The 22,216-nt window shown below is 54.7% G+C and overlaps 6 protein-coding genes and 1 non-coding gene across 7 annotated transcripts; 3 read left to right on the top strand and 4 right to left on the bottom strand.

Moving 5' to 3' along the window:
• Nucleotides 1–7,323: 7,323 nt before the first annotated feature.
• Nucleotides 7,324–8,324, top strand: IWZ02DRAFT_487220 (uncharacterized protein; the record flags this gene model as incomplete). Its single annotated transcript, XM_066769339.1, has 5 exons — nucleotides 7,324–7,449; nucleotides 7,716–7,728; nucleotides 7,837–7,923; nucleotides 8,109–8,155; nucleotides 8,238–8,324. The coding sequence occupies 5 exons, from the start codon at nucleotides 7,324–7,326 to the stop codon at nucleotides 8,322–8,324; spliced, it is 360 nt and encodes a 119-aa protein (XP_066625892.1).
• A 385-nt stretch (nucleotides 8,325–8,709) lies between these two features.
• IWZ02DRAFT_t14 lies at nucleotides 8,710–8,794 on the bottom strand. Its single transcript has one exon. It is a non-coding gene; the product is annotated as a tRNA-Gln (tRNA).
• A 539-nt stretch (nucleotides 8,795–9,333) lies between these two features.
• On the bottom strand, nucleotides 9,334–13,409 carry IWZ02DRAFT_122930 (uncharacterized protein). Its single transcript, XM_066761493.1, has 3 exons — nucleotides 13,220–13,409; nucleotides 12,971–13,152; nucleotides 9,334–12,908 (listed from the first exon to the last, which is right to left on the bottom strand). Exons 1-3 carry the CDS (start codon nucleotides 13,311–13,313, stop codon nucleotides 9,387–9,389), a joined length of 3,798 nt encoding a protein of 1,265 aa, XP_066625891.1. The 5' UTR covers nucleotides 13,314–13,409; the 3' UTR covers nucleotides 9,334–9,386.
• A 616-nt stretch (nucleotides 13,410–14,025) lies between these two features.
• On the bottom strand, nucleotides 14,026–15,403 carry IWZ02DRAFT_122928 (uncharacterized protein). Its single transcript, XM_066761492.1, has 2 exons — nucleotides 14,639–15,403; nucleotides 14,026–14,577 (listed from the first exon to the last, which is right to left on the bottom strand). The coding sequence occupies exons 1-2, from the start codon at nucleotides 15,138–15,140 to the stop codon at nucleotides 14,183–14,185; spliced, it is 897 nt and encodes a 298-aa protein (XP_066625890.1). The 5' UTR covers nucleotides 15,141–15,403; the 3' UTR covers nucleotides 14,026–14,182.
• IWZ02DRAFT_122973 (uncharacterized protein) lies at nucleotides 14,954–16,250 on the top strand. The gene has a single exon (XM_066761495.1). It carries the CDS (start codon nucleotides 15,276–15,278, stop codon nucleotides 15,954–15,956), a length of 681 nt encoding a protein of 226 aa, XP_066625889.1. The 5' UTR covers nucleotides 14,954–15,275; the 3' UTR covers nucleotides 15,957–16,250.
• IWZ02DRAFT_122950 (uncharacterized protein) lies at nucleotides 16,251–17,531 on the top strand. The gene has a single exon (XM_066761494.1). The coding sequence runs from the start codon at nucleotides 16,545–16,547 to the stop codon at nucleotides 17,262–17,264; it is 720 nt and encodes a 239-aa protein (XP_066625888.1). The 5' UTR covers nucleotides 16,251–16,544; the 3' UTR covers nucleotides 17,265–17,531.
• Nucleotides 17,532–20,024: 2,493 nt separating this feature from the next.
• Nucleotides 20,025–22,196, bottom strand: IWZ02DRAFT_122921 (uncharacterized protein). Its single transcript, XM_066761491.1, has 5 exons — nucleotides 21,874–22,196; nucleotides 21,780–21,813; nucleotides 21,445–21,709; nucleotides 21,156–21,395; nucleotides 20,025–21,105 (listed from the first exon to the last, which is right to left on the bottom strand). Exons 1-5 carry the CDS (start codon nucleotides 21,987–21,989, stop codon nucleotides 20,216–20,218), a joined length of 1,545 nt encoding a protein of 514 aa, XP_066625887.1. The 5' UTR covers nucleotides 21,990–22,196; the 3' UTR covers nucleotides 20,025–20,215.
• Nucleotides 22,197–22,216: the final 20 nt, after the last annotated feature.

Below are 22,216 nucleotides of genomic sequence, written 5' to 3'. Positions count from 1 at the left end.
CGCGGCGCAGCAGTAGCAGCAGCAGCAGCAGCAGCAGCAATTTGGCGGCTGCCCGTACGCTTTCCTCGCTCTCTCTCTCTCTCACTCGTCCGTGCCTGCCCTGCCCGGCCCACTCAGCACTGGTGATGGACGTTGTCCCCCGCGGAGCAAAAGCAGACGAGCAAGGCAAGCAAAAGCTGAGCAACCTGCGAGTACTCCAAGGGTGCGGGTCGCCGCCTTTTTTGCTTCTTCTTTCCCCCCCCCCCCCCCCCCCCCCCCCCCAGCTCTTTTCACTACCCTTCGCTCCGGATCCCATGGCTGCCTACCTGCCTGCGTGACTGCAAGAGTGGGTGTTCATGCAGGGCGGCATGGCATGGCATGGGCTTAGGACGCAAGCGGATATAGCTTGGTGGATGGATGATGTGGTCAGACGGACCGTCGCCGGGACAGTCGACGTTTGTTGACGTTGGCGGTTAGGATTCTTTTTGAGTTTCAGGGGAGAAGGTCCCGCCGCCGACAACGACGACGACGTGTCTGCGCGGGATGGATTGCTGACGATGACGACGACGGGGGGAAAAACTAGGTGAGATGCGCGGTGGGTTAGCCGCAGCTGGTTGGTTGCTTTGAGGATTCCTTGGGAGAAATGCCAGCCAGTCAGCCAGGCGGGATGGATCATGGCGGCTGACTGCCATGTACTCAGGTACTCGCTGTAGGGTACTCAGCCATCAATCGTCATGATTCGGCGCATGCAGCGAGGACTGGGCGACGTGATCGAGACGATGGAAAAGATTTCCGATTTGCTAAATTTCCGTGGTGGTCCTAAGAAGGCTCCATCATCGTTTTGGATTCACGGCGCAGAGGGCATCTGCGATCAGAGGATGCGCAAATCGAGTGAGAGGCGTGCGCTGCAGCAAAAAGACACGAGGCGCAAGGCTGGTGTTGTCGATTCAAGGCCTCCCCATCCATCGCATTGCCCTTTGTCCTTCCATCAAACCTGACTCGACAACAGCAGACGGGCATGCAAACCACCCACTTGCGCTCGTGTTTTCCAGCAGCTGCCATGCCACAAGCCAAGTCATGGTGATCGAAGACGGCCACCATCAGAGGAGAGCACAAAGAAAAAGAAGAAAATAACCCAGCTGCTGAGGCGCCCCGCCACCCAGCCTCTCCCGCCCTTGGCTGCCAGCCACGCCCTTTTTTCCCAACCGCAGCTCGCTTTCCCCTTTTCCACTCTTCATCCTCATTCGCTCGACCATCAATCAATCACGCCTCGTCAACGGAAAGCGCGCGTCCACGGATTTCTCCAGCCAGCCAGCCAGCCAGCCAGCCAGACAATCGATCGGTGGATGCGTCCATTGCCGCTCCAGGCGGCCAACGTCCTGCGGCGATCGCCTACATCGAGCGCCCTGCAGTCAACGCCTCTCTCTGCAGCTGACGCCACACAAACCACCGCCAAGACGCGTTCTGATGCCATCCGCCTCAGGTTCGTCGCCAGGCGGGCAGGGCAGTAGTGGTGGTTATCATGTGTGTATGTAGATAGCTACACGCGGGGCGGCACCCGACCGATTACCTTCCCCATCGCAGCAGTCTCCCAAACACCACACGGGGCGCCCGAGGAGGTCCGACGAACTGGTGGTGGTGGTGGTGGTTGTTGACGTCGTCAAGCCTTTCTACGCGCGCTGCCGCCCATTCTAGCCTCTTCCCAGGTCATTGGTACATGGATGAGACAGCAGCCCGTCGAGATGACGAACGGCGATGGCGGCGGCCGCGAGCCCTGCTGTACCACTCTCTCACTCAATCACTCACTCACTCACCCAGTACGGCGCGGGCAGCGGTTGCGTCTGGCCCCGGGTAAAATGCAATCCCTTCCTTGGCTTTTGCGAAACCGGGCCAGCACCACATACCTAGGTACATGTACCTACGCTACGCACACGTGCAAGTGACGTCGCGGACCAAGCTAGGCACGTACCTTGCCTTGGGTTTCAATGCGCGCTGGGAACAATGACCCACACCTTCTCTCCTTCCACATCTAGCGCTTTGTGTTCCAACCACTTGCCCCTTTTGCGCATTGAGTGCTGCACGAATGACATGAGGGCATCTCTTGTGATGGATGGCCGCAACATGGGCTCGATTCGACTGCTCGGCATCGGCGTCTGAATGTGTGGGACTGAGTGAGAGTTGAACGTTGTTGGTTCATGTGTCTCTTATGCATGTACCCCGCAGTCTCTCCTGTACTGAAGCTGCCTTGGGAGTGGGGGAAGTGAGAGGGCGCATGCACGCCGTCCCGTGCGTCAGAATCTTCAAGGACAGAAGAAGTGTCGAGCAAGATGATGGGAACGGTGTGCAGGTGAGTGGTGGGTGGGTGGGTGGGTGTGTCAGAAAAGTTGGTGGCATGACGCCGAGACTTCAGGACTCCCACTGACAGGAACCCAAGTCTAGCCACACAATGATGCATTTGTACATCTACACACCCACGCGTACCTCTGGCGTATGTCTACTGTGGCCTTTTGCGTCTCCATCAGGTTTGGTTCAAACGCGCTTGGAATTTACCTGCATGAAAAAGAGACGGCCCCCTCGCAGCTACATCTTTGCGTCAGTTTCGCCATGAGCGACTAGATGAAGTGCAGGCCATCCAGGTAGACGATTGCAATCTACCAGTTCGGCGCGTCCCAGACCGTCCGCCGCCCGTCGCTGGCTCCCGCGTACTTTTCCCTGTCTTGGGGCTTACTTTGGTCCTAGGAACATCGGTGTAGACGCAACTACGTACCCTACCACTTGCTACCCGATGCCCATCATGATCCAAACCCAACCAGTCTGCTAAGCATAGGTAGGTAGGTAGGTAGACGGCACCGACTGACTGACTGACTGACTGCAATACGCTGCCCGCCAAGCGTTTTGCGGCTTGAAGGCTCCAGCGTTGTTCCCAGTGCAGTAATCTAAACTGCCCGCGTCGGCACGGCCAACTTGCCTGCCACCACGGCAATGGTTGGTGAGTAGGTAGTGGCCAAGCGGCTGCTGCTGCTGCACACGTTGGACGGTATCGACGCATGTCTGCTGCCCAACCAGACTCGCAGAAAAGACGATGAGAGTGAAAGATATGGAGAAGAAAGAAAAAAGGAAAGGAGATGGGAGCCTCCCTCCACCACCCCATTGGTCGATCACCCACACGTCACGATGCACGACACACGAACGAACGAACCACCAAAAAGCCAATCTACACTTGCCTTTGCTGACTCTTTCAGCATCGCTCGCTCGCTCGCCGCCTCTTCAGAGCTTCCCGCTCCCGCAATCGAGACCGCCCACCCCACCCTAACCTTATCCCCACCTCCCGCCATCTTGCTACTCTCCCGCCGTCTTTTTTTTTTCTTACCCGTTGCTCCTTCTGCCCTTTTGGGACTGAGAGCGGGGCAACGCGGCGGCGGCGGCGCGGGGAGACGGACGGGCCCGCAAGCAACGGGAAAAAGGTTTTGGCAGCCTCTTCGTTTTCTCTCGGTCGTGTCTTTTTTCTTAAACTTTCCGCGGCTCCGAGTGCTCGCCGGCAGGCAGGCTGGCTGGCAGGCTGGTTGGCTTCTCGAGACGGGCGCTTTCTTGGAGACGAGAGACGGCGCGGAGAGAGAGAGAGAGTAAAGTACCTACAGCTAGGTACCGTCGGAGACTTTTCTTCGTTTGATCGCGCGAGACGCACAGGACGGTGTCCACCAGTCAGGTACGCAGTTGTCCACCTACTCTTGCTTGACAACGTCATCAGGAGCAGTTACGTTGTTGTAAACTATTGGCAATCATGCAGCGAGCCAGCGCGCTCTAAACCGCCCGGATCCTATGTCTACCAATGATCAGTCGGACAAACGATGTCACGAAAGTCGAGTCCACTCTTCAGTGGAGGCAAATGCTGCGGCTCACAAATCTAAGCACATGGAAGCTTTCATCGCCTCATCGCGGGCCCGACACGGAGGCGGCGCGATCATTCTGGCGGCCGACTTTTGCAAATCCCGAGGGCATTGAGTTTATCGGAGCTAAGTTTTGCAGCAGCGCCATTGTCCGCCGCAGAGCGGACCTTGGTGCTTCCCTGTCATCGATCAAAGCTAGCAGAGGAGGAGGCTACTTATGTGCCTGGTGCACTTGGTTTGGCAGAAGTAAGCAGCATTGCGGCTATTGTGTAGCATGGCGGTCGCTTCATGGTGTGCGCTAAAAGGTACGCGAAAAGTAGAGGTAGTGTGTCTTCATACGTCTTTGCGCTGTCCTGTGCGAACACGGGTCGTTGAATTACTTGCGCCTAGATGTGTGGACGTCGGGCAACAACCGACTGCCAACTGCTCAATTGGACTGACGCAAAGACGGGGGCCTCGATAAGAGCTGCAGCATTGCCCGTCTCATCATAATGGCGAGTGGTGATGTGCTCCGTCTCACCGAAGGTGTTGAAGAAGGGAAAAAAAAAAAAAAAAGAGTCGCCTGGCCATGTAGCGATGTGCTGGCAAGCACCCACTCAAGGGTCCAGGGACACCCAGCAGCATGGGACAGCGGGCGAACAGGGAATACCTAGACTGCCGTGGCTCTGCTTCGCCTTGGCGCAAGGGGCACTTTGATGAACGTCCGAGGACTGGGTGTGCAGGGTTTGGCCCTGGTACAGAACAGTGCACGGGGCTGGTGCTGGGTGGAGTTGGAGTGCATGCACTTTCCCTTCACGCCATGAGAGTCGTACGAGCTGCGCTTATTTTTTCTCTCTTCTCATCCGTGGAGTCTCCATACCATTGAACACGTCGGCGCTTTTGGTCCGCGACAAGTGGACTCTTTCTCTTTACTTTTTTTCTTTTTTCTTTTTTCTTTTTTCTCGTTTTCCAGGAAATGTTTCATCGACCAACTCAATTGCTGGTGTTGCTAGCAGGGGTGCGACACCGCGGATGTTGGATTCGTGGTCCTATTTGGGTCTCTTCCAGCACTCCCCCTGCCCAAGTCGAAGCAGCTTGGCCCCAGTCGTTGTTTCTCCCGCTGTCGTCTCGTCTTGTCTTGTTTCGCCTTGCCAGCTTGCGTTGCCGTGATGCTCCATGTTTGGCGTGGGGAGCGCAAGTTGGCCGTAAGCCCGGCTCTCGGGCTCCTATCCTGTTGGCAGTGCCATGAAGCGGTCCAAGCGGACACGATGGATGAAGAAGCCTTTTAATTTTGGCTTGGCGCCGCCGCTGTTGTAGCTGGCACCTATGGCAGCCATCTGCCGCAGTTCGTCGGTCTCAGCCTTGTCGTGTTCATCTCATCAAATCCAAGAGCTCATTCTGTTAAACTTTGAGCTGGGTCCATGGTGCAGACATCCGCAAGACATGAAAGACAGTGCTGTGAAACAACGGCGTGTTGCAGGCACAAGCAAACCGCGCGTTCGTCTTGAATATGGAAGGCCAGCGGGGCCATGAACTGATTTTCGCGGCATTATCTTTCAGCGGCTGCACGTTCGCAGAGTGACAGCGGTGCCCGCCAGTCTTTTGCATCCCACGAGGCTCCGCTAAATAGATTAACTGGCCATTGCGCGCAATCACGGTGCGGAGTAGCGAGCGGAGCAATTTTCGCGCAGGTCTTCTCGGCCAACGAGAACGTCCCTTTGCGCCAAGCGCTCTCATGCCTGCTCTAGCTGCGTATGTATGGTTTCCCAAATTCCCTCTTCTCTTGATCCACAGAGCACACCGTCTTTGTAAAGTCACGAGGACCACGGCAACAGTCCTCCATCGGGACGTGACGCGGAAACCGGCGCGACCTTCGCAGTCACAAACGGCGCGGTAGAGACGAGCGGGCTGGGGTTCGGTTCACTCGCTTGCCAGGCGGCCGAAGAGGTATGACTTTCGAACATGTCAGAAGTGGAAGCGGACAGAAGATCGGCCGTTGGGGGGGCGGTTTTGCATGCCCGCCAAATTCCATGGGCGTTGAGTTCCGCGGAGCAAAGAAGTCGAAGGTCCGAAGTGGAAGCGGAGTGCCGACACACGATTCGCTCGAGTGGGACAGGGAGGGAGACGCGGAAGGAGCTCGGGCCGCATGGACGCTTCGGCATCCCGTGTGGCGGTGCAGGGGCGACCGCTGATGCTATTTTTGTCTCGTCTCTCCTTGGCCGCTACCACTCAACCTCGAGTTGCAAATATTACTGCACCGCCAAGGTGGTATTATTTTCGGGCGTCTTGGGGTCAATCTTGACCTCCAAGTCGTGTTTTGACCGAAATGATGCCACCCTCGACACCCTTTTGGAGCTCTGCACGTGGCACAGAAGCCGACAGGAACGCTCGACGACCTCCGAGCCGCAGGTACCGTCAATTGAAAGCGGCATAAGGGATGAGTGCCTTGCTACAGGTATCTGGGCATGTGAAAAGGGGCACACGGACACTCATGACGTACACGGAGACCGTTTCAAGATAAGACATGGTGACAACATCTTGCCGACACGAGCCAGTTGATATGGATCCGAGATGCGCATAACCAAGGTTGGTGTTGGACTTCAAACAAGAGCTAGGCGACGTCTACCAAAAGGGTAGGTCGGTTGACAGTGAACGCCGGTCAGTCACCAATGACATCACGCAAAACAAGGACACGGTGAGTTGAAAATAGTTCAGTGGTCAAAGTAAGTGGCGAAGGCGTATGTCGGGAGGAGAAGAATAGGATGATCAAGACATGGCGCACTGGAACCGTTTGACGGCACGTCCAAATTCAACCGGGCATGGTGCTTGGTTGTCTCCATTATCTACACGACATTTGTCAAGACGGGGACAAAGCTCTGCATTCCACAAGAGACCTCAAATCATATGCATGCCTGGTTTGTCACGTTCCCCTCCTGATCGTAGCATCAGTGGCTTTCAACGAATGGTACATTTTTCTAATTCCACTAAGAGACCTGATGTTAATGTGATCTCCGACGGTACAGTCTACCACAAATCCTTTAGATGCTTGATGCCATTATATATCTTTTGGAGTAACTTCTATTTGTAGACCGAACCGTCTTCCAGAATTCAGTATTTGGCAGACGGGATCATGAATACTAGAGAGAGGTGCGCTTCAGAGCCCATGATAGTACTGCACCGGGGTGGCTTTTTCCACGGTGAAAACCTTTATCCTGTATTTCAGAATCTCGTTGTCACTAAGCCTTAGTTTAGAAGAACAATCTTAAATAAGAGTCCGAAGCTTAGTAACACGAGTTGTTGCTCAGAATAGACAGGCACTCACATCTCTCGACAGGAGATGAGTACAAAACGTTTGACAATTTGAGGAATTCATATAAGAAGCATTCAAGTTCTTCTCGGGAAAAGGAGTGCGTGTGCCTTGACCTTTTGTTCCCCAATAGCCTTTGCAACCAGATCGATCTCGTGCACATACACGATCATGCGCAAACCTCCAAACGACGGAATGGAGATTTCTTTGTCCAATGTCAGAGGAATGTCAATAAATGCCATCGCAAAGCTTGAAGTCGAGAAGATGGTGCGCAGAGGGCAAGACGTGCCGGAAAAGGTAGGCGCAATCGCTTAATGTTGCCCTGCTGATCGACCAAACGCCCACCGTCACTCTTCTCCTACCCGGACCGCTACTGACCGCTACTGCCTGGCCTCCATCAACAGCACCACGCATCTTCCTCAAACACCACACAAGGCGGACCTGAGAAGGCAAAAACAATGACGACCCCCCTGGATCGTCTCACTCAATCCAGAGTATTTCTCCCTTCCTTGGCCGCCGCCAACTTCCATGACCGCTATCCTGCTGACACGCCCCCGTTCTAGGGAGCATTCCTAAGTAAATGACCACCACCACCACCACCATCTTCTTGGCCACCAGCTAGCCAACCAAAAAGGAAAAATCACAAGCATTTTTGGGCTGACAAAACCTGTTACCTGCACGCAGCTTTCGCGGGCATCATCACCGCAACCACGGCATGGATGATCTGGGGCAATGGCGACATCTTCCCGCGAGAACCTGATCCGACCGGCGGTACGCACCACCTCACCTATTTTTGATATTGTTCTTTCCGATGACACAACAACAATGCCCAAATCAAACTCAACCCTAACCTCCAATCAAAGTTGACACCCGCCCTTCCTTTCCCTTTCCATCTGCACGGATATCAGATCGATCAAAAGTGCGCTTCGCTAACGCTGCATGCCTCATTTCTCCAGATCCGGAAGAGTGGACCGTCACGGCGCTGAAGAGATGGTTGAACAAAGTACGTGTCATGCCGTTGGCGAAGTCCGAGTCCGAGTGGTCCGATTGCGTTGTTGCTAATTAGTGCTGCCACCACGCCACAGCGCAATCTCTTGCCCAACCATGAGGCGTCAAGGGCCGAGTTGGTCGAGCGCGTCAAGGCTAACATGCGGCCGCCTCCTAGGCGGTAGGGGAAGGGAATGCGGCGCCGGCAAATGGACATACAGACAGACAGAAAGCTGGCCTGCTTGGCTGAACGAATGAAGTCTTTGGATAAATGCGAGCTCGAAGAATTAAAACTGTGTGCTCACAATGAAAGAAAGAATCCTTTGTTTATCCGACTGACTGCTGCTGTCTTCTTACGTGTCGTCAACCATAGCATTCATCGCCCCACGGCATGCATGCTGCTCGCTGCTCGAAGTTTCAGGCAAGCGCTGTCTGTCCTCCGTCGGTCGCTCTCTCTTTCCCACCACCCCACCCTTCGAGCGAACAAAAAGAAAATGCGTTCTTAAACCCTTTGTCACTACTACTACATCTACCATGTCCTGATGACAAAATTGCAAAATAGATGGTCAAAGGTCCTACCCGGGATCGAACCGGGGTTATGGGAATGTTCCTGGACGCTCAGAATCCCATGTGCTAGCCACTACACTATAGAACCTTGTAAAGTTTGTTCGGAAATGTAATATATATATTGTGTGGACTTTTCGGAGTGAAGAGAAACTGTCTTGACGCCGCCGGGAATGTTGAGAAGAGACGTCGAGAAACGGCTCTGCTCAATGATCTGAAAGAGAAAATTCAGATCTGTCGGCCCGAGAGCGGTGTGGGCGAGACGAGGGTTGGGCCGGCGTGTGAGGATGCAACTCCGGACTACTAACCAACCAGCACGACTATCACAGACAAGCGACACAAAGAATACGCATGATGCCTGACGATCTGGAGATATGCCGCTTCTATTTTTTCTGGGACCAGGTATACAGAGAAATAAAGGAAGTACCATGGCGTTAGCCACCACTAGCAGCAACATGTTCAAATTGCCCGCTCATCTTCCCAGAGAACCCTTTTCCAACGCCAACCCGTCCGTCCAGTTGATTACGAGTAGAGACAGAGAAGAAAGAAGGCACATGGGTAAAGGACGAATTCGCTGAACGCTGCAATCATCGGCGACCAGCGCGCTCAAACCGGGAAAAGAAGAGAGAAAGATATGGCGGTGTTTGTGGAAGCGACGCAAACACACCACCGATAGGACAGAATCAAGCACCTTCTGACTTGCCAATCCAGATTCTAGGCTCCGCCAGGACCGACTTGGCCCGCTTGACGTGGTCGCGCGCGCCAATCCCGTCCAAAGCCTTGACGAGCCTCTCCCTGGCACCATCGAACCGCACGGCGCTGTCGACCTTGCGCTCAACCTCTCCCTCGACGGCCTCAACGCTGCTCCTTGCCTGCTCCTCCAGCTTCGTCTTTTCGTCTTTCGAGAGCCCGTCGACGGTCGCCTTGTCGACCTTCATGACGCCCTCTTTGCGCCGAACCTCCCTCGTCACATCCCCATTCTTGCAGATCAGCAGTGCTAGCTCCTGAGTCCATGCCTCGATGCCTTTCGCTACGCCGTCCAGGACCTTGGCCTCTATCTCTCCACGTGGGATCTTTTCTTTAGCCAGCTCCTCCAGCGCGCTGGCAACTGAAGCCATCCATTCTTCGGCCTTAGAACGGCTCAGGTCAACCCACTCGCCACAACGCAGATCGATGCCCTTTGCTAGCTCGAGCGCTTCCTTGGATGCACGCAACGCCGCCTCGGCTTGCGCATGTCCAAAGTGCGATTCGAGTGCCTTGAGCTTGGCTTGGTCGCCCGCTGCATTCGCTGGCGCAAAAGCAGAGCGTGCATACCGACCATCCCGGGCAGATACGGCAGCGGCAACGAGCGCATGGCGAGCTGCAAGAAACGAATGAATCGAGCAGAGAATTTTGGCGCAAGTGGAAAGTGTCGGTGGATTGGCCGAGTACGAATCTGCTGATGTGGAGGTTGTCGACGCCTCCGCCGCGGACGAGTCCTTTTTAAGACGCTGCTCGGCAGCCGTGGCAGCGGCGTCTAGCTCCTCGAGCAGCTGCATAGCCACGCCAATTTCGTCGTGCAGGCGGGCGTACGACTTTTCAAAGACTTGCGTGGCATACTCCTCATAAAGACCATGCTCCTCGTCCTTGATTCTCGCGGCCTCGGCCTGCTTCTCGTCCTTTTCGCGTTCCTTCAATTGAGCAAAGGTGATTTCGTTGTCGTCGAAGAGTTCGTCATTGAGGCGAGAGGCCTTGTCTTGTCGCTCTTGCCGCTCAGCTTCAAACTTCTCACGCTTGTCCCTTTCTTGGTACCCAAAGGCGAGACGGATGGATCTCAGAAACGGCTCAGAGTCCGGAATGGCAGACAGAGTTGAGTTGACGTGGTGCACAAGAGGGTGTTCCTCTGGGTTTTGGATTCCTGGCAAATTCTCCAGCAGCGATTTGAGACGCGACATGATCGTCTCTTTTGCGGGAGAAGAAGTCGGTGGCTTCGAAGACGGTCCATGTGTCGAAGACTTGGGTCTTGGTGCCAGCGGCATTGGAAACATGTTGCTGGTACCCTCGTCCATGTTCTCTGGCGAAGCCACAAACGCACGAAGTGGTTCCTTTGAGCTCTGCCCAGTAGTTTCAGACTCAAGCCCCTTATGTTTAAGCGGAGACGGAGCCACAGTTGACGATTCGTCAAACTTGGAGCTTGTTGGTGTTGCAACAGGCGGTTGACTCGAAGTCTCGCTGTTGGCAGCTGAATTGGCGTTTGTATTCCCGGCTGATTTCGAGGACTCAGCAGGCCTGTTCGCTCCAAAAGGCGGCCGGGGAATTATCGGTCTTCCACCGGGACTGTACTCCTCGTCGTCTTCGTCAATCCGTTCTATAGGGGTCGTGGGAATATCCAGAGTGGTTTTCGGACCGCGCTGTCCATGAATTGAGTTCTTCACCACTTCGCTTTCGTGAGAGCGCGTCTCTGTGTGCCCGACATCCGAACTACCATCATCGAATCTAAGAGACTCTTCCCAAGGGATGGGGAGGTTGCGGAGCTCCGACTCGTACATGACGAACTCTATGAATGCTTTTCTCTTGTCTGGGCCATCTGGCGCAAAAGACTCATCCCTCAACGCCTGGATATAGTTGTCGAGAGAATCTTGATACCAGTCATCAAGATCAGGAATTACATCTTTGGCACGGAGCTTTGGAGCTGATGGCTTCGGGTTCAAAATTGACGGCTTTGGTCTCGGACTCCGCGAAGCCTCGTCCCGTGCAGCCTGAAGGGCAGCAATGGTTGGCTTTGGTGACAAGGTCGAATTCGGCGCAAGCTTGCTCGAATCTACACCAGGCACTGTTTTTGTACTTGCGCCTAGATGGTTTGCCCGGTCCGTAGGACTTGGCTTAGCCTCCAGCACCCCCGGTGGTTGCGCCTTCGTTTTTGGATTGGCAGACGATTGAGCTTTCTGAGAGCGCAGCAGCGAATCAGGTCCCTGAGATGAACCATTCGCGACCGGTTCAGCTGGAAGCTCATGCATGACAAGTCCATCCTTGCCGCCACCTGCAGTTTTAATCTTGCCAAAATAATCATTGGCTGGCAGCTCGACAGGACCCTTGTCATACTTCTCAGAGTCTTCCACGTCATCGGCCGAAGGTGTTGGTGCATAGTATTCCCAGTCAGAGGGAGCACCTGCACCGAGGGCCGATGAACTTGTTCTTCCCTCTGTTGCTATCGATGAAGTCCTTTGTGATCTTTCGCTCGATACGCTCGAAACGCTGCTGCCACGAGCAAGCCCCTTCTTGAGTGAGAATGGTGTCGGCGAATCTACCAGTGGTGATACTGGTCGATTCGAATTGGATAGACTCTTGCGCCGTCTGGGAAGATTAGGTGACATGCCAGAGGACCCAAAGCTGGGTGCACCAAAGCTCTGTCGTCTTTGTCCAGGAGACGAAGAGGGCCGCCCGTCATAGTCTTGGAGCCTCCATGCGGCAGTATTGGGAAAACTTGACGTCTCAGGATATGGCAAAGAGTTTGAGCTGGTGGCAGTCGTGCTGGGAGAAGTCGTTGGGATTGACATGGATCCAGAACGAGCATAATTGCTCTGCTGCGAGGCAGATGAGTTCACAAGACCTGGCTGCGGTTTTGGAACGCTGGCTCCGTTTGAACCAGATGATATGCTGTGACTGGAATGGTGCCAGTGATTTTGTCTTGACGAGTTCGAGTTCGAGTTCGAATTATTGGAACCCGTTCTGTGAGCATGGCGTCCAACACCATCAGCAATGTCGACCGGCGAGCCCACAGCATACTCCGAGGCAGGGGGCGCTTGACCAGGCTGAGCGTATTCGGGCACGTATTTGGACTTGCTGCGGGCTGGAAGTGGAGGCTTCGGGGGGTGATATTGTGCAGAAGCGCCGGGGGGAGAGGGATCGGAATTGTAGTACGGATTCGTACTGCTCGAAATCTCGGAGTTGTAAGGTGCCGGCTGATGTTGCAGGGTGGAATGCCTATTGGGAGCCGCAGGTCCATTCAATGCGGGAGGATAACCTTGATGCTGTTGGGAAGATGGCGCACTTGGGATTGTTGCAGCATGCGTGGGCTGATTCAAGGTTTGAGATCTGACGGGTGGATAAGGTGGAGGTGGTGGATAGTTTGTGCCCGTGGGCGGACTGTGTCGAAAGGGCTGACCTGCGGCGGCGCTCGTTCTGTTCCAGTTGCCTTGTTGCGCCGCATAGTGTGGTGCGGAGGGCTGTATTTTGCAGAGCAGAATTAGCAAATCAGTCAGATGCCGTCATGTGGGGATCATATTACTGGAGCTTGGGGCACTGGGTGTTGAAGAGAGCCTTGTCGATATGACTTGACATTGTAGGCTGGAGCGCCAGCATGGTGAGTTGGAGGATGTGGTGGAGGAGGCGGCATTGGAGGCGGACGAGGAAGATCAGCGCGACCTCGGACATGCGGACTTTGGCCATGATAGGGATCTTGTATTGGACCTTTCAGGCTGATAAGTCTTGTGGACTCGGGAGCTGATAGCGCCATGTTTTGCAGCGTTATACCCACCTCCATTGCCCGGAGCTGTAGCAGTCCTCACATTGGAGTATGCAGCAGCCGGCTGTTGGTCTGAAGTCTGCACATTTCCATAAAAGGGTTGCATGTCGATGACGACGAGTTGGCTGGGAGCGCAGCTTGGGCTCCAGCTCGACGAGGCAGGGCGGCCGGACTGATGCGGGGAGATGGTTCGCGATGGTACAGGAAGCTATGTCGAGGCGATTCTCAGAAAGGAAAGAGTAGGGTGGAGACAGCGAAGACCGGACATCAACCAAAAGCGCAAAGGCAGAGACGAGAGATCAACGAGGCACAGGAAAACGGCAGGAAGTTGGTAAGATTGCTCCCGTCCGGACTACAAAAGTCAGCGACAGGTGACGTACCTTAGCGCGGGATGGATGTTAGACCAACCTTCTTGAAGCTCTTGGCCGCGGGTACCGCGATTCAGGGAGGGAAAGAAAAAAAAAAAAAAAGAAAAAAAAAACTCCCAAAGCCGACTAATGGTCGAGCTGTTCAGCAGCTCTTTAATGCCGTACTGCAATGGCTGGGCTACTACTGTATTGTATTTGTCCAAGGCCAACTTGTCAAAGGTCATCTCCGCCAGGCTTTCGGGCTGGCGGTAGTCTTTCCGCCCTTGCCTGCACAACCAATCACCGTTGCCCATTCCGCTATGGTGAAACTAACAGCATCTGCACTTTCTGTGCGGCTGAAAATCAAACAGAACCCCCTCTTACCATCCAAACTTTCTTGATTGCCAGCAAACATTTCGTCTCGCCCTGGGAAGCAAACATTTCGTTCGTCATTGGCACTCCACCGCTTCTTTGAGCTGGGAAATGTGAAGATGGCTGAGAACTCACTGGTCCTCAACCCGGGGCAAGCTGTATTATCAGGTGGTATCTTAAAGTAGGTAGAGAAGGAACACCCAGACTCTCCATGCGCCACTCAAAGTGCTTTGCTGGCTTTAGCCTTGCCGTTCGTTCACTTGGCCCTCTGCTCAGCGCAAAACTTGAGAAAGAATCCGACATCTTTGGTGATCTCGTCTGGCAATTTCCACTTTTGCAGTGCAAGCGGAATCGCTCCTTTCGCATCACTGGAAGCCGCCATGAGCCACGAGACATCTCCCATGTCGGTCTTTTTCACTCTCTCGACGCTGACATATTCGCCGCGGACAGTCTTCTTCTTTTTCAACGCGCTGTCTCCGTCGCGCTTGTTCCGACCGTTGATGTAGAGCACCTCGGCTTCGGGAAAGTCTGACAGGTCGACTGGGATTTGGACCACCACAAAAGAGTCGGACGACGTATTAGCCGTGATGATGAGTTGAGCAAATGCGCGGTTAGCCAGAGGAAACGGAAGTTGATACGCCATTTCGTAAACTGCATCAACGTCAACATGGTGGTCCAACCCACAAACACGCCAGGCGTTGAAACAACTCACTTTGCATGGTTATGTCAGTGTAGCCGCCGCCTACACTGCGACCATTGACATTCATCAGATCACTCCAATCGGCGACCAGATGCGCGTCGAATATCGACGGCATATAAGTCATCTCATTCGTAGCATGATTTTGCCTCAGTCCAAATTCAAACTCGTCAAAGGTCGCCGTTCCAGCCGCTGCCTTGTCTTCATGGATGCTGAGCCGCGCAAACCAGGTTTCGCCCTTTGCGTCCAGGTGCGGAAGTTCGTCTCTCTTCATGTCTCGCGCCAGTATCCGGACCTTGGCGGCGGCCGGCGGTGCCGTCTTGTCGGCGCCTGTTTTGAACGTCTCGGGAACCACCTCCTCGGCAAACTTGACGCCGTCGTCGAGGACATCGCTGAGGAATTGGAAGAGGTCGACCGAGCTGGAAGAGGTCGGTCCTATGATTGGGTGAGGCGGGAGGTCCTCCGACTTGAGCGCGCGCAGGCGTATCAGGCGACTGGGTGATGATGCGTGGGCCATGGTGTTTTCTCGAGTGCCCGAGGGAGGCCAGCGAGGTCAAATCGTCAGTCGAGCTAAATCATGGTCAAGCTCGTCGTGGGTATAATAATAGGCGGCAGGGCTCGAGGCACAGATCAAGTCAACGCGTAACGGCGAATGGGGACGAGGTATTCGCTAGTGAGGATGCGAAACGGCATCTGCGCCAAAGCAGCTGATATACGGAACACAGGACCGCGAGACGAGTTGTTCTCCAGAGGATCCGACAAGAGAATGACAGCCGTCGCGCTGCAAAAAGCAGGGCTCGGGCCCGCAGCCCATTCTGAGGCGCGACCGGAGATGAGAGACGCGGGAAAGCATGAGGTAGTTGCAGCAGCCGTCGGCGGGGAAGCTTTCCAAATGGGCTTAAGCCAAAGACAAGCTGATGGAGCGCGAAGCCAAAGTGAAGTACATGTCGGTGCGGCATACCGTTGGCCTTGCAGCAACCTGCGCCCACCGGCCAAGGCGGGCACGCGCTCAACCGAAAAGACATGTGTGCCTCTAACACGAGTCATGATATATTGTCTCCCAACTCCACTGTGTTGCTCCTTTTCAATATCACGATGGACATTCGACCCAACAGTAGGAGTAGAGCACTCCCGCTCATCTCCCACACTCCAACCTGCTCTCCGTGTCGGTGAGCGTCGTCGCGCATCAGGCAATCTAGCGCATGTCCACAACATATATCAGCTGGCATGTGCTTGTCAGCCTCGTTTCCGCGCTCACACAGCAGTGCTTGCCCAACGAAGATGGATGGCACGGCAGTCTGCAGGGGAACCGAGCATGGCACGCTGCCTTTGACGGCTGACGCGATTGCTGCCAACCTTTGACATCCGCATCACCATCTTCGTCTGAGAACGTACCAGACGCCGCTACCTACGCCACCGATTAGAGAACGCCTTCAGTCTCTCACGTCACACGCCCAGACCTGAGCGTCGAAGAGCAACATCTGCTGAGAACAGCCCGCGACTGCCGGAAGCTCACCGGCCGGCCCTGGCTCATCATCTCCACAGAATCAAGTCGGTCAGGCCAATGACCAAGACTCAAGGAAGCCCCCAGCGCTTCTTCTCCCCTCCATCGCCTACGCTCCTGATCCACAAGGGCACATGTTGGGGGGGGGGAAATCCAGTTCTTGCCCAGTAAGGTAACCCCCCCTCCACTGCAATCGTCGATGCGATGCTGCGAAAAGTGGTCCTCGGTAGTCATGCTTCCAAATACCATCCCACAAGTTAAGCTTTGGAGCCTGACAGTCCCGAGCTCTCGAGGTGCCCATTCTCTCATGCCGACGTAACAATTTGGCAACCACAAGAAACCTGAGCAAGCCACATACCACAACAGACAGGCTTGTGGGGTACCACACAAGTGGCGTCGCAGATACGGGAATGAAGCATGTGTGTACTTACGCCCGCAGTGAAAGAGTGCCGCCTGATCAAGGAAGAGGCCGGCGCAAAAGAAGACGGGCACGAGGCGGCGATGGCGGCGGCGGCGGCGACGGCAACAACCTTGTCTTCGATACGCGAGACACATTCCTTGCCTCGAATCACAACGTCAGCGCCACCACCAACGGCCGTGTGCCAAAAAGATATCCCAAAAATTATGCCGTCGTCGGGTCACACCGCAGCAGCGAATCCTTATCCCGAGCAAAGAGCTTCCTGTCTCCTGGTGTGTTGCCCGTCCACAGTGGGTGTAGAAAGAAATGAGACATCCTCTAGGGAGCAGTCTTCCGCCATCACAGCCGCGCCTGGGGAGCAGTCGTCCACCATTACAGCCATGCCTAGGGAGCAGCCATCTACCATCGCAACTGCGCTTGGCGAGCTGCTGTCCGTACCAAGTGTCTTTTCTTTTTTTTCACCCACTGTGCTGCCATCCGTCACCGGGGGAGAGCTGAGCAAAAAACTAAATGCAACGTGCAAAATGATACCGAAATTTCCCTGCCAACCACAAACACAACGACAGCAAAAGTCTAGAAAGAAACCGAAAAAATCAAACAAACCAACAACGCTAGCTCGTGCCCCCAAAGGACCGACCAACCCTTTTGATGCCTTGGGCATCGCGTCGTGGCCGAATGCAAACCGTCATCACGTAGCAACATTGGAATGCCGTAACTGAATGAAAGGTGAGAAGAGATGAGGCCCCAACATATGTAACCCCTCCGAAAAGTGAAGAAAAAGAAATCCCGCCATAATGTGCCCCCAATTCTCTCGTCTTCCCATCATCCCTCCCAAACGGGAGGGGGGTTTTTTTTTTTTTTTTTTTTTTTGCGGCGTCTGCTTTCTCCAACCACCCGCTCTTGCCTGGACCTTCTCTCTTCCCCAAAGCCCCCGCAAACCCCATCTACCGCGGTCCAACTCACGGCCTCATCTGCAAACGCCGTCGTCTCGATAACCACGAGCCGACGCCTCGGAATCGGCCTTGTGCTTCTTTGACTCGAGCTCGGCGCCTCCCATGCAGCGTGGGGAGCACAGGTACGACGTGGATGCACGTGGAGGGGCCGTAGTGCCGGCTCCACGCGCATGTCAGGCGCGAAACTGTCGTCGTTCTCGCCCGTGATCTTGATTGGCGTGTCCGGCTCTTTCGTCGTCATGTGAGTTCGTTATGTCTGGCTTTGCTCTTTCTGCGCACGCCGCGGCGCTCGGTCGGTCGTTACAGTCGTAGGTCGGTAAAAGTAAACAGTTCGCGCGTGTGGCTGGCTTTGGGGAAGAAAAATTGTCGACGTCGCTCGTCGTGTGGTGTTAGTGCGACATAAGAAGAGAAGGTCATGAGCTGTTCCGTAGTCCGCTTCACCTCCTCTTCCCGGCACCGTCTCTCCTTCGTCCATCTCCGTCACCCTGAACCCGCCCAACCCTAAACCCCAGCTCTTACTTCATTTCATCCTCCTCCCTCCTCCCTCCTCCATCCCCAAAAGACAAGAATCAAATACCTGGCTGATTCTGCCAACAGTTACCGGAGTCTCCTCGCGCAGTAGCATTGGTCTCGGCAGCGCCCATTTGCCCCGCCGAGACCGCAGCCACACACAAAGAGGCCAACCGGCACGGTTGTGATGATGGGCTGTGAGACCCATTTTTAAAAAGATAATAGTTTCCCAATGTTCTTCTCTGTGTTTCTCTTCTTTCGTTCGTGATGGACGACGCCGCCTTGCCCTCGGCCCCGGCCCTTTCTTCATCGTTCCGCAAGCTCCAATCGGAGTCTTTTTGGAGTAGGAAATCGAGTAAGAAAGAGGGCAGAAAGGGGCAGCGCAAAACGGCCATCGCTCCGGCAGGAGGGGAAGAGCAAAAGGTGGAGGAGGAAAGGGAGAGAGGAGGACAAGAAAACGGAGTCCTCCACGGACAAACAGGATGCCCTCCTCTTCAACCGATCAGTCCTCCACTTTCATCCCCACTCGAAAGCCAGAGAACAACCCGCCGTTGCGGGACTAAATAAAGAAGATTAAGTTTTGGGCGCGAGCTCGACGCAGGAACCAAGTGCGACAGATCAATGTGCGCAGACGAGATGTGTTCGTCGATCAAAGTGCCAGCACGGCACATGCTGTCGTCGTCGACCAAAGTTCGGCCGTCCCGAATAACGTGTCCCCATATTCTCGTCGTTCAAATGTTGCTCTCCGTTCGATGGCGAGGTGCCCTGGCTGACGGGCGCAAAGTGTTGCTTCCGTGTATTTGTTGTTGCACCTGCTCAGTAAGTCACCTCAACCCAACGACAGCCGTCTTGTCCGTCCCATCAATCCCCCGTCTTGACCAGGGCCTCTGCTCGGCCCGTTCCGCCCCCGTGTTCCAAACCGTTGCCGGCTCCCGCGACACCATGCCCACCCCTTGGAATCAAGTCATGTCGGACAGTGGCAACGCGGGCCCAGTTCTGGTCGCGGTGAGGGAGCAGTCAGGGTCCAGACGGCTGCTTCTGTAAACACGAGTGATACCTGGTGGTGCCGGAAAGAGAGAGGAATTAAAAAAAAAAAAAAAAAAATTGAAACGAGCCGTGACGGCAGCGGCAGACTGGTCGTGCCCTGGCGGCAGGGTGTCTTCGTTGGTGGTCGACACCATGGTGGCAACCACGGCACACGTCAATGTGCTCGCGATGCTGAGGATAAATGCAAGAGCGCGAAAGGTTCGACGAGTCCCCACTGCCGATGCTTGGGTATTTCGGCCTTGGACTCCGTCTCCCCGCCGCCGCCGCTCATCGATGGGGGATAATTCGTCTTGTCTGTCGACTCTAACCCGCGGTTGGTCTGGGCGTCGACCGGGGGTGTTTCCGGTTGATCGAACAGTCGGCAGTGGGTGGCAAAAGTTTCCCCAACCCTGGGAGTTTGTGCAGCGCAGTTTCTGTGCTTACTATGCACATCTTGAGACAGCCCGACCAACTTAGTAATGATCAATCAAAACCATCTAGAGTGCAACGTGCCACATGGGAGATCTGCTACCTTGACAACAGGGAGTCCGCAGGCGACGAAGGACTCTAAACTGTTCAATCGATCACCAAGTGTGGCTGTTGCCCGCGCTTTCGACCCTGAATACACCATGGTCGACATTGAGGAAAACTGGATACTTCCCACTGGTGAAACCGGAGGCCACGGCCAGCAAATTCCCCTGAACGCCCCAAACTCTCTCCCCCCCCCCCGCAAAAAAAAAAAAAAAAAAAAATATTTGTTGTTCTTGACCTGAATATTGCCATGGTGCAGTTCCGCCCATGTGAATTGACTTCTTAACGTCGTCAATTTCGATTAGATGTGTCGACGTAGGCTTGTGTCAAGTGAAAGTTGCTGTGCCTGTCGTAAAAGACCTTAATTCAAGTTAAAGCCTGGCCAACGCTTCATTTGCAAACCATGAAGAATAAATGATGCGAAATGCGCCAAAAAGGCTGACGGCTCCCACCGAGTCAAACTTCGTTCCCCTGCCTTTGCTTCCGCTCACCTTGGAGAGGCCGCGGATCAATCATGATGAAATGCGTAGTGAATAAGTGTTTTTTGCGATTGATAAGTCCTTGCGAAAAAAATTTGGTGGGTCTCGACGGAGACCTCTCCCTATACCTGAACAGCCTTTGCTCACTAGGTTGATTCTGCCAAGTAGGTCCTACGGTGGATACTCCTTACCACCCGGAGGTGAAGGATCCGCACCTCGCGCCAGCTCACCAGCACGAAGCAAGACCGCCAAAGAGGAACTCTGACGGCCGTCGTGCGGCTGCGATTGGTGTGGAGATGGCGGAAACGTGGCCGTCGGCTTCGGTGGTGGAGGAGCACCAATCGGGGTTGGGCGCGGCGCGTCAAGCGGCGAATGTGCCATTGCGAGGGTGGAGGGTATCGGTTGTGGCAAGACGCGGTGCGCTTTCTGAGCATCTGGAAGGGGTAGAAGTGATGTCTGGGGATGAGGCAAAGTCGCATTGCTGTGGTTGTTGGGCGCATAGCCGCCGCCGCTGCTTTCGGATGATAATGTTGTTGCAGTAGTGTCGTCGTGCACCAATGAGGGCAACGATGAGGACTCGCGGCGAATACGTCGCGCAGCGATGTCGCGATCGCCGGAGGCCGACCCTGCATAATTTGATGTCATTGTTGGAGCGGTTCCGCGAGGGAACGCATAGTTGTGTATGGATGAATATGGAGCTTCCTGTGGCCTGTCGCGCACTTCAGCCTGCGTAGGGGTCGAAGGGTGCGAGAATTCTGGTTCCTTGAACACGGTTGCTGATGTAGGAGATGCCGACATGGGAGAATAGTGTCCCGCAAGACCAGGCGACCCTATGCCCGAATGGCTGAATCCTGCGGGTGATGTCGATTTGGAAGCCAACTGTCTTCCACCGGGGCGTGAATGGGGACCAGGTGGTGGACTGGATCCAGACCGTCGATGCAGTAGTGAGCCCTGGTTGAAAAAGGCGTCGCTGTCTCTTCTTCTTGCGGATTTGTCGAAAAGCTCGTGGCTGGTGCTTCGTGCGGCTTTTGGTGCGTCGTCCGCCTTGGAGCGTTTTCCTTCTGAACTCAAGTTAGCAAAGCCCCACTGTCCTTGACCACTTTCAACCAACCGGTAGCTGATTGCGGCAGGTTGTGTTTTGCCCTGAACTCGACAAGATACTCCTGATACTTGGTATACTCGGGAGTCTTCTTGTACTCGGCTAACTCCGCATAATACTTTTCCTTTGCGGTTGCAGCTTGTCGTTCGCACGCTTCACGCGAATTTGGCGAAAGAGTCTGCCACCTCTCGCCAACAAGCTTTGCAATCTCCGTGAAGGTGAGCTCTTGCCCTTTCAACGTCTCTCTCATTTCTTCCAATCCGTCAGTCGGATGCTTCGATCGGCCGAACAGGGCACTCACGGTTTGAGAATATGACGTAGGCCGAGGCTGGCCTTTCAGGGGCATTTTCGTCTGGTTTCGGATGGCGACGATACTTGCGCTTTGCTTGATTTCCCGTGTTGTTGGACGGGGGGATTGAGCGCTTGGTGCCAAACTTGGACTCAGATGCCGAATCATCGCTGCGATAAGAGCCGTCTACGCTTGAGGCGGCTTGAAGTTGTGGTAGTGGACGGTCGATGCGTTCCAATGGTATTCCCCTTGTCTCGGCAATGGCGCGCTGAAGTTTCTGGGCCATTATTAGCATGGTCTCTTGGGTAAAGGGAAACCAATGGTTCTGTTTCAAGGCAAGCTCTTACCCTGCGATGACCAAGCTTCACATTCAGAGAATCCCTGCACAGCGATTGTAAGTAAACGAGCCAAGTCCAAGACCTGCGGGAGAAAATTCCTTACAGGTCCGACTCTCTAATGTCCAAGACGGTCTCCCACGTGTCGAACCCCTCGGTGACAAAAATTTCAAAGTACTGCGTCAGGCCCAGTTGCTCCAATTTCTGTCTCAGGTCGGTCATGAAGGAAAGCAGCGGATTTTGAGAATCAATTGATGATAGTGTCGAAGCTCTAAGCCTTGGTGCGGCGAGATGGGCGCCGCAACCGCGCACACGAGCGCCGAACAAATATGGCGGTGCGACTGCCACACCGAGTCCAATACGGACGGGACAGAAGCAAGAAGCTTTGTCCGCGGCGTCGGGTTTCGCAACAGACGTTCCAGAAGCGCGCTTGGTCGCGCGTGACGGTG

This window comes from Phyllosticta citriasiana (assembly GCF_038021145.1).
Source record: "Phyllosticta citriasiana strain CBS 120426 chromosome Unknown IWZ02scaffold_2, whole genome shotgun sequence".
In the NCBI taxonomy this organism is placed as follows: Eukaryota; Fungi; Ascomycota; class Dothideomycetes; order Botryosphaeriales; family Phyllostictaceae; genus Phyllosticta; species Phyllosticta citriasiana.
This window is presented reverse-complemented; position numbering and strand designations above follow the sequence as displayed.

Bases quoted from the DNA above. Each gene is read 5' to 3' on its own strand.
- IWZ02DRAFT_122930 (XM_066761493.1), bottom strand. From the start codon at position 13,313: ATGCAACCCTTTTATGGAAATGTGCAGACTTCAGACCAACAGCCGGCT. The intron at 13,153-13,219 runs GTGGGTATAACG...TCAGCCTGAAAG, and splicing joins TACAGCTCCGGGCAATGGAG to GTCCAATACAAGATCCCTAT. The intron at 12,909-12,970 runs GTAATATGATCC...TGCAAAATACAG, and splicing joins ACCCAGTGCCCCAAGCTCCA to CCCTCCGCACCACACTATGC.
- IWZ02DRAFT_122928 (XM_066761492.1), bottom strand. From the start codon at position 15,140: ATGGCCCACGCATCATCACCCAGTCGCCTGATACGCCTGCGCGCGCTC. The intron at 14,578-14,638 runs GTGAGTTGTTTC...ACGTTGATGCAG, and splicing joins CACTGACATAACCATGCAAA to TTTACGAAATGGCGTATCAA.
- IWZ02DRAFT_122973 (XM_066761495.1), top strand. From the start codon at position 15,276: ATGGGGACGAGGTATTCGCTAGTGAGGATGCGAAACGGCATCTGCGCC.
- IWZ02DRAFT_122950 (XM_066761494.1), top strand. From the start codon at position 16,545: ATGTGTGTACTTACGCCCGCAGTGAAAGAGTGCCGCCTGATCAAGGAA.
- IWZ02DRAFT_122921 (XM_066761491.1), bottom strand. From the start codon at position 21,989: ATGACCGACCTGAGACAGAAATTGGAGCAACTGGGCCTGACGCAGTAC. The intron at 21,814-21,873 runs GTAAGGAATTTT...ATCGCTGTGCAG, and splicing joins GACATTAGAGAGTCGGACCT to GGATTCTCTGAATGTGAAGC. The intron at 21,396-21,444 runs GTGAGTGCCCTG...ACGGATTGGAAG, and splicing joins CTACGTCATATTCTCAAACC to AAATGAGAGAGACGTTGAAA.